General features: G+C 54.4%; 1 protein-coding gene across 2 annotated transcripts; it reads left to right on the top strand.

The window, feature by feature from the left end:
- The first annotated feature begins 1,730 nt into the window (after window positions 1–1,730).
- TBC1D24 (TBC1 domain family member 24) lies at window positions 1,731–8,977 on the top strand. 2 transcript variants are annotated; one of them, XM_007453526.1, is made up of 8 exons: window positions 1,731–1,851; window positions 3,082–4,161; window positions 4,748–4,765; window positions 5,219–5,377; window positions 6,561–6,624; window positions 7,681–7,776; window positions 8,075–8,297; window positions 8,741–8,977. In XM_007453526.1, the coding sequence occupies exons 2-8, from the start codon at window positions 3,197–3,199 to the stop codon at window positions 8,893–8,895; spliced, it is 1,680 nt and encodes a 559-aa protein (XP_007453588.1). In that variant the 5' UTR covers window positions 1,731–1,851; window positions 3,082–3,196; the 3' UTR covers window positions 8,896–8,977. The 2 variants fall into 2 exon arrangements, with proteins under 2 accessions (XP_007453588.1, XP_007453589.1); XM_007453527.1 differs by lacking the exons at window positions 1,731–1,851; window positions 4,748–4,765 and having other exon boundaries at window positions 3,086–4,161.
- Window positions 8,978–8,988: the final 11 nt, after the last annotated feature.

Raw genomic sequence — 8,988 nt, 5'->3', positions numbered from 1 at the left:
AGGCCACAACAGTGAGAGGCCTGTGTACCGCAAAAAAAAAAAAAAAAGTGGGTCTGCTTCTCCCTGAAGGTCCTTTCTGAAGGAATTTGCAAGGTGCAATAACCGTTTTTGGAGTTTCCAGTTTAATATTCAACCTGAATCTGAGGCCACTTGAGCAAGATTTGGCACTGTCCTGCCTAGCTCTTATTCTGTTTATAAACACTTTTTTTTTTTTTTTTTTTGGCGGTACACAGGCCTCTCACTGCTGCGGCCTCTCCTATTGCGGAGCACAGGCTCTGGACGTGCCGGCTCAGCGGCCATGCCTCATGGGCCCAACTGCTCCGCGGCACGTGGGATCTTCCCAGACCGGGGCACGAACCCGTGTCCCCTGCATCAGCAGGTGGACTCTCAACCACTGCGCCACCAGGGAAGCCCATATTCTTTTTATAAACATGTTTATTGCCCTGACAAGGAGTGGGTTCTATTCGAGAAAAGAGGATAGGCCTGGTGTCCCTCCAGAGGCTAGTGGGCTCAGAGCCTAGAACGAAAGATGTAAACTGTACAGGTAGTCACAACCTGGGGAAATGGGGGAGCCCTAACTGCCATCCCTCCCAGGACAGAGCAAACAGACCAACTGCCATTTGGGATTCTTTTCTGGGGAAGAAGTTTCCAGCACTGGCAGCGCCTGGTCCTGCTGTGGATAAGGTTTTTCCAGTGGGACGTGTTAAATGGATGTTGTCACAAAACCTTATTTCTGTGGGAAAGTCCCTATAAAAACAGTATCAGTGGATATATATCCAGGGACTTGAACAGATACTTGTACCGCTGTGTTCACAGCAGAATTATTCATAACAGCCAAAAGGTAGAAACAACCCAAATGTCCATCGACAGATGAATAGATAAACAAAATGTGTTCTGTCCATACAATGGAACATTAGCCATAAAGAGGAATGAAATTCTGATGTTGCAGGGAGCAAGGATGAATACGTGGAGCACAGGATTTTTAGGGCAGTGAAAATACATTTTATGATACTATAATAAGGGTACATGTCATTTTATATGTGTCCAAACTCATAGTATGTACAACACCAAGAATGAATCCTCATTGATCTATAGATTTGGATGATGTGTCAGTTTAAGCTCATCAGTTGTAACAAATGTACCATCTAGTGGGGAAGGTTGATAACCGGGAGGCTGTGCATGCGTGGGGGCAGAAGGTATGTGGGAAATCTTTGTACCATCCTCTCTAGCTGTGAACCTAAAACTGCTCCAAATAATAGTCTTAAATTCAAAAAATATATTCCCATACATGCTATAAACATAGATGAACCTTGAGGACATTATGATCAGTGAAATAAGCCAGACACGAAAGGGCAAATATTGTATGATTCCACTAATATGAGGTCCCTAGAGTGGTCAAATTCATAGGAAGTAGAATGGTGAGTAACAGGCCGGGGGCCAGGGAATGAGGAGCTCGTGTTTAAAGGATGGAGAGTTTCCATTTGGGAAGATGAAAATGTTCCAGAGGTGGATGGTGGTGATGGTTGCACAGCATTGTGAATGTACTTAATGCTACTGAACTGTATACTTATAAATAGTTAAAATGGTAAATTTTGTTAGGTATATTTTAACACAATAAAAAAACCCACCGTATCAAGGTGATTTCTCAAGACATCTTCTTGAATATAACAGGTTTTACATTACAATTCTTTCCACTCAATATTTTTAAAATGTTACTTTTAATGTTTTCAGATAAATGTTCTTGATGCAAGCAGAACCAGAATGATCTGGTCATTTACCAAAACTCACTGAAGCAAACCCTTGTGATAACTCTGGACAGTGAACCATCCCAGGTGGAAAGGTTAGTCAGAGGTGCATGGGCAGACTATTGTACTTTAGTGTTGAGGACAGTGGCCTTTGGCAAAAACAAATGTCAAATTGCGGTATTCTGAACGGTAGACTTCTGTCTTGCCGTCCACATGCAGCCAGAGACTCTCAAATAGAACATTTTATCCTTTTTTTTTTTTTTAATGTCTGCACGAATCTCAATAGTTGCCCATAATGGGGAAACAGCACCAAATCCCCCAATACTTCTGGTTCATTTGGTTCCAGAAATGTCTAATTTTGAAGCTGTGACACCTTCCATTTATTTCTCAGCCCTCATGTCTACTCCCCACCACTGAGTCTTCTCTGGAATACCTGCCCGAAACTTAGCTGTTATTTTTAGAAAATTAAGAGCTGGCCTCCAGATTGCAAGCCAGGGGTCCTGGGGCAGAGTAGGTGTGTGTCTTCCTCATGATTCACAGCTGGTTAAAGGCCTGAAGCCTTTGAGAACTGAAACGCAGCATCTGTTGACTTCATGGAGTCTTCTTGACTAGCTGCTCCTTTTACAAGGCCCACAGGCTGCAGGGTGAAGCGTGGGGGCCCGGTGGGCCACCCACCCCTGAGCAGAGAGTTGTTTACAGTAGAGTCAGCCTCTCAAAGCCCTTTCTCATGACCCAGAATCTATGTGACCTCTTCCAGTATCTTCATAAGCCCCATGAAAAGAAGTTATGCTCCAGAGTTTGTAGTGAATTCTCAGAATATCCACTTATCTTAAATGGAAGCCCTACTGATACTTTATAGAAAGACTAAAACAGGACTTCCCTGGTGGTGCAGTGGTTAAGAATCCGCCTGCCAATGCAGGATACATGGATTCGAGCCCTGGGAAGTTTGAGTCTGGGAAGATCCCACATGCCGCGGAGCAACTAAGCCCGTGCACCACAACTACTGAGCCTGCACTCTAGAGCCCGTGAGCCACAGCTACTGAGCCCGCATGCCACAACTACTGAAGCCCGCGTGCCTAGAGCCCGTGCTCCACAACAAGAGAAGCCACCACAATGAGAAGCCCCCGCACCGCAACGAAGAGTAGCCCCTGCTTGCCGCATCTAGACAAAGCCCGCGCGCAGCAACAAAGACCCAAAACAGCCAAAAATAAAAATTAATTCATTAATTTAAAAATAAAGTATACAATTCAATTTAAAAAAAAGACTAAAACAAAAACATGTTTTTTAAATGTAAACCTTTATACACGCGTACTAAGCATGGTTTTTAATCCTGTAGGATATGGGATGGCAAACGGGTTAGCAGAGAAGCCTTGGACAGAGCGCTGGTGGATTTAGCTGCTCTTCGCCCCCTCCTGGCAGCCCTGGGCCTCCTCCTGGGCACGCCCTGCACTATGGACTCCCCGGGCTACAACTGCTTTGTGGACAGAGATAAGATGGACGCCACCATCCAGGACCTGGGGCCCAAGGAGCTGAGCTGCACTGAGCTGCAGGAGTTGAAGCAGCTGGCACGCCAGGGCTACTGGGCCCGCAGCTACACCCTGCGGGGAAAGGTGTACCAGCGCCTGATCCGGGACATCCCCTGCCGCACGGTCACACCAGACGCCAGCGTGTACAGTGACATTGTCGGCAAGATCGTGGGCAAGCACAGCAGTGGAAGCCTGCCCTTGCCCGAGTTTGTGGACAACACGCAGGTGCCCAGCTACTGCCTGAACACACGGGGCGAGGGCGCCGTGCGTAAGATCCTGCTGTGCATTGCCAACCAGTTCCCTGATGTCTCCTTCTGCCCCGCGCTGCCTGCGGTCGTGGCCCTGCTGCTCCACTACAGCATCGACGAGGCCGAGTGCTTCGAGAAGGCCTGCCGCATCCTGGCCTGCAACGACCCCAGCAAGAAACTAATTGACCAGAGCTTCCTGGCCTTCGAGTCTTCCTGCATGACGTTCGGGGACCTGGTGAACAAGTACTGCCAGGCAGCCCACAAGCTGATGGTGGCCATTTCAGAGGACGTCCTGCAGGTCTATGCAGACTGGCAGCGCTGGCTGTTTGGGGAGCTGCCCCTCAACTACTTTGCTCGTGTCTTTGACGTCTTCCTGGTGGAAGGTTACAAGGTGCTGTACCGTGTGGCGCTGGCGATCCTCAAATTCTTCCACAAGGTGAGAGCTGGGCAGCCGCTGGAGTCAGACAACGTGAAGCAGGACATCCGCACCTTTGTCAAGGACATCGCCAAGACTGTGTCTCCCGAGAAGCTGCTGGAGAAAGCATTTGCCATCCGCCTCTTTTCTCGGAAGGAGATTCAGCTCCTGCAGATGGCCAATGAGAAAGCTCTGAAGCAGAAGGGCATCACTGTCAAGCAGAAGAGGTAGGCAGGGGCTACCATCAGGGCCCGAGTGGGGCGGGGCTTTGGGGGAATGCATTCTGGGTGCTTGGGGCCTGAGCTGGTCCAGCCAGCCATCCGTGTGTGGATAGAAAGCCACGGGAAAGGAGAAAGGGCCTTCCTGGTTACAGCCACAGGCTGCTGAGGCAACTGTGGGCGCAGAAGGCATAGGGTCCTGTTCCTAGGTACAGGGGCCATGGCTGAGATGGAAGCTGGATGCTGACCATGGCCCCAGCAGGTCCAGCAGTGAGCCAGGCTGTCCTCCTTGGGTCATTTTAGAGCAGCTTCTGCTCCACCACTCTAGATCTGGGCTCCCTTGCTGGCCATTCTCGTGGCTGCTGAGCGTGGCCCCCTGCCCTGAGCACAGGCCCCTGGGGAGCAGGCGTGGCAAGGGCTCATGGTGTCCTGAGACCTTGGCAGCAGACGCTGTGAGTGTACTCTAGGTGTGGAGGCCTTTCTTGCAGGCCAAAGGCAGGCGTATCCTGGGCATCAGTACTTGCAACTAACCTCTCCTTGTCTGTTTTATTTTTCTTCCTCTTCTCCACGTCTGTTGCTTCCTCCTGTTTTTCAGTGTTTCACTTTCTAAAAGGTAGGTCTGGAAACCATGTCTCCACGCCTGGCTTCCCTCTGTCTTCCAGCCTGGCTGCTTGCTCTGGCTCTCGGCGCTGGCTTCAGCAGTGCTGCCTCAGAGGCTGGCCGAAATTCAGGCCCTGTCTGTCTGCCTGTCGGTGCTTGGCTGGCCAGGAAGCATTGTCTTTCAGAGCTGACTCACTCTCTATCCCCATTAGAGAAAAGGTGCTTTTGTCCCCACCCAGGCTGGGCGCTCTCCCCTCTGTGTAGCGGGGTGGGAGCAGGACTCCAGGGGGACAGCCCCACCCCGTTTCTTCCTGAGGGCCCCTAGAACCAGGCTCTGACCTGGCTGAACAGGTGAGACGTTTCCTCCAGGCTGAGCTCACACAAGAGGCTCTGCACACCTCCAGGGTGGGGGGCGTGGCCAGGGCTGGGGTCGCAGCTGTGCTCTGACCTCTTCCCACTCCCCCAGGCAGTTTGTGCACCTGGCTGTTCACGCGGAGAACTTCCACTCAGAGATCGTCGGCGTGAAGGAGATGAGAGACATCTGGTCATGGGTCCCTGAGCGGTTTGCCCTCTGCCAGCCCCTCCTGCTCTTCTCTTCGCTGCAGCACGGTTACAGCCTGACCAGGTAATGCCCAGGAGGCTGGGGAAGGCTGGGCCTGCCCTCCCAAGGCCCCAAGGTATGGACTCCAAGGGCCAGACAATGCAGAAGGGGTGGAGTGAGCTGTGGAGTTGCCCAGCTTCTTCGTCCTGTCCCCACTTCCGGGAGGTCATGGTGGGGCTGGAAATGAGCCTTCAAACATGGGCACCTGGGCAAGGCCCTGTCTCTTCCTGGGGGGCCCTAGAATTGGGAGCCCCTTTTCTGGGCATCTCGCTCTCACTCCAAGGCCACCCAAACATCAGGTGTCATTACAGTACACGCCGTAGCTCCAGGCCCCCACGTAGGTGTTGTGATGACACGGGAGGCAGAGTTTCCCTCCTGGGAGCTTACAGAACCGTCAGGACAACTTGAGGCGGTCGGCCTTGGTTCACTACTCCTCCACCCCACTTCATCAATCCACACGCCAGGTCCATGTTGGCCCTGTGGGCTGTGTCGGGCCCTGTACAGGCTTCCCCCAGGGCACACTGTCTCCCAGGGTCACTCTGCCAGGCGTGGCCGCCCGCTAGAGCCTCAGATGGCAGATGGCTTCTGACCCAAGCTCTGGCTTGGGTCACAGGTGATGCAGTCGGGGCTGGCCCAGCCCACACAGCAGGCACCAGAGCTGCGCTGACCTGGCCCCCACCTCTGTGCAGTGTGGGAGGCCTGCTGAGGGACGGCTAAGCAGGGCTACCAGGGATGCCAGCCAACCCCTGGGCACCTGGTGCTGGCACAGCGGCAGCCTCAGTCCTCCTCACATGTTTCTCAGTGCTGCCCAGCTTCCGAGGACGTTCCGAGCTTTCCCAGAGCAGGGACCTGTTCCTCTGGTTCTTGCTTCCCTGAAGCATCTGGCACATGGCTCTGTCTGCTGGGGGCCCTCTGCCATGCAGCTTCTCCTCTGTGTCACACCAGGGCAGAGAGTCCTGGGGCCTTTGACTGCTTGGCCTGCGGGCCTCCTGGCCAGGGCTCCATCTTGTCTGAGAAAAGTGCCTGGGCCAAGGTGTTACCATCCAAGCCACTGTGCCTGGTCCCTGGGAGAGGAGGACAAGCAGTTTCCAGGTCCATCCACCCCCAGACAGCCTGGGGCAACAGAGGCTGACTGAAGGTGGCACAGGGAAGGGGTGCAGGTGTGATTGTTACTGTCAGGACTGACATGTGTGGTCTCTGCCCCCAGGTTCTATTTCCAGTGTGAAGGACACGAGCCCACCCTCCTGCTCATCAAGACCACGCAAAAGGAGGTGAGGAGGGACCAGAGGTAGCTTGGGGTCCTGGCCTCTGATGAACTCTGGGGGAGTCTGTGCCCCAGAGAGGATGGGTGTTCCCTGATAGCCCCTACCCAGGCTCCCTGGGCTTAGGGGTACAGAGCAGGGCCAGCCCTCTACAGAGAGGTGAATCTAGCCTCCCCTAGGACCCCCTAAGTACCCAGAGCCTCCCTGTTTCCCCTTGGGGTCCAGGCCCCAAGCCTGACACAGCCTGGCAGTTTAGAGGAGCTTTGCAGAAATGCCTAGTGAGTGAGGCCTCACCTCCTCCTGTAGTAGTTGGCCAGCGCCAGGTGAGTTGTCTGCCTTCACCTGCCTCCAGCCCCTGACAGGTGGTTCTCAAGGCCTTGTTCTCTGCAGTGCTATCATCTGGAAAGTATCTAAGATGTCTAAAATAAAGTCAGAGCTCACGTGCCCCAGTCCTGGGGGTGTCTGCATGAGATAGAAGCTCCTCGTTCAGTGGCTCCCAAACCTGCACCTGTGGGAGTTTCAGTTTCTTCACCCTGTTGCAGAGTCTGCGTCTGGCTCTCCAGGAGAAGCCCGGGCATCTATGTTATAGCAGATGGCTCTGATTGTCAGATACTTTGGGAAAATCCTGTAGCGACTCAAAGGAGTGACTCTGTCATGGTGAAATCAGCCACTTTGCTGGCTGATGGGAGGGTTGGAAAACGTTTCTTGAGTAGGGGTGCTTCCTGGAAGCTTCCATCTGAGGGGCCTCCCTGGCACTGATGCCCACAATCAGAGTGTGGATATGGAGCTTATTCCCATGCTTTAGGGCCCAAGAGGGAAATGAAAATACCCCAAGTAAGCTGATGGCGGCCGAGGCAGCCCCCACACATGCTCACTGCCAGCCCCATGCCCTCCAAACTCTGACTTTCCCATACTACTCTCCAGCCCTGGCCCTCAAGTGTGAGGGGGGCTGTGACCACAACACCCCCAGCTGTGACTGTACCGTGGCCTCTCAGCAGGTCCTGAGTGAGGGGACACTCTTGCAGGCAAGTAGGGCACAGCCTCACCCTGGGCCTTTCTCCCCAGGTGTGTGGAGCTTACCTGTCAACAGACTGGAGCGAGAGAAACAAGTTTGGAGGCAAGCTGGGCTTCTTTGGGACTGGAGAATGCTTTGTGTTTAGGGTGAGTGGGCCTCCCTGTGGGAGGTCACCCCCACTCACGTGACCCTGTTTACTTCCATAAGAGCTGTTACCCTACAGGCTAACCTCCCCGTCTCTCTCTGGTTTGTGATCATTAGACCGTGAGCTCCGTGAGAGTGGGCAGGCCCTCATCTGCGCTGTGCGGCGCCATCTCCCAGCCCCTACTTGGGGCCTCACTCAGGGCACTGATAATGAATTGGGTGGGGTGGGGGGGGCGGGAAGCCGGCAGGGGCCCTGTGGGCACCATGTGCCAACTCCTCATGCTGCCCTTTTGCCCTCAGCTGCAGCCAGAGGTCCAGCGCTACGAGTGGGTGGTCATCAAACACCCGGAGCTGACCAAGCCTGTGTCCTTGGAGTCTACCACCATTCTGTCCTCGCCCTGCCACTCTGTGTCCTCAGACCCTGCTGACCGCCTCTCGCCATTCCTGGCTGCTCGACACTTCAACCTGCCCTCCAAGACGGAGTCCTTGTTCATGGCGGGGGGCAACGACTGCCTCATCATAGGTGGGTGCCTCCCTGCACCTCAGGCTGGGCTCCTGTCTGCCCTTGGTCACTTAGCCTGGGAGGAGGGTATGGGGTCGTGGGTGGCTGAAGCCCCAGGCCAGCTCTTGCTGAGCCAGGTGATAGGTACCTCACCTTAGGGACAGAGCCCCTGTGATGGCGGAGGAAGGCAGTGGGATTGTTGGGGGTGGAGCATGCATGTGGGGCAGGCGTGGGGACCTGAGGCTGCGTGCTGGGGAGTTGAGCTCACTAGCAGGGTCTCACCAGGAGCCGGGGGACTTTACAGAGTGGAAAGCCAGCCCCGTGGTTTTAGAGAGGCCTCTGGCAGGGCTGCAGAGGGACGGCTCCAAGACTTGCCCTGTACAAGTGGAGTTGCTCGGGAGCAGAAGGAGAGCCCTCGGGGGCAGCGCTGGACAGTGGGCAGCCACTGACCAAGCATCCCACAGGTGGAGGGGGCGGCCAGGCACTCTACATCGACGGGGACCTGAACCGGGGCCGCACAGGCCACTGCGACACTTTCAACAACCAGCCCCTCTGCTCTGAGAACTTCCTCATCGCTGCCGTGGAGGCCTGGGGCTTCCAAGACCCTGACACCCAGTGACAGGCGTGATCTAACGGTGACCGAGCTGCTGCTGTAGGGTGGGGTGGTGGCTGGGCCCCTTCTTCAGGGAGGAGGCAATGAATGAAGACTGCC

The sequence above is a fragment of the Lipotes vexillifer genome, unplaced genomic scaffold, assembly GCF_000442215.2.
Source record: "Lipotes vexillifer unplaced genomic scaffold, Lipotes_vexillifer_v1.1 scaffold914, whole genome shotgun sequence".
In the NCBI taxonomy this organism is placed as follows: domain Eukaryota; kingdom Metazoa; phylum Chordata; class Mammalia; order Artiodactyla; family Lipotidae; genus Lipotes; species Lipotes vexillifer.
Note: the sequence above shows the minus strand (reverse complement) of the source record. Positions and strands in the feature narration are given on the sequence as shown.

Excerpts from the sequence above, each read along its gene's own strand:
- TBC1D24 (XM_007453526.1), top strand. The coding sequence starts at position 3,197 with ATGGACTCCCCGGGCTACAACTGCTTTGTGGACAGAGATAAGATGGAC. Across the intron at positions 5,378-6,560 it reads CACGGTTACAGCCTGACCAG|GTTCTATTTCCAGTGTGAAG; the intron begins GTAATGCCCAGG and ends CTCTGCCCCCAG. Across the intron at positions 6,625-7,680 it reads TCAAGACCACGCAAAAGGAG|GTGTGTGGAGCTTACCTGTC; the intron begins GTGAGGAGGGAC and ends CTTTCTCCCCAG.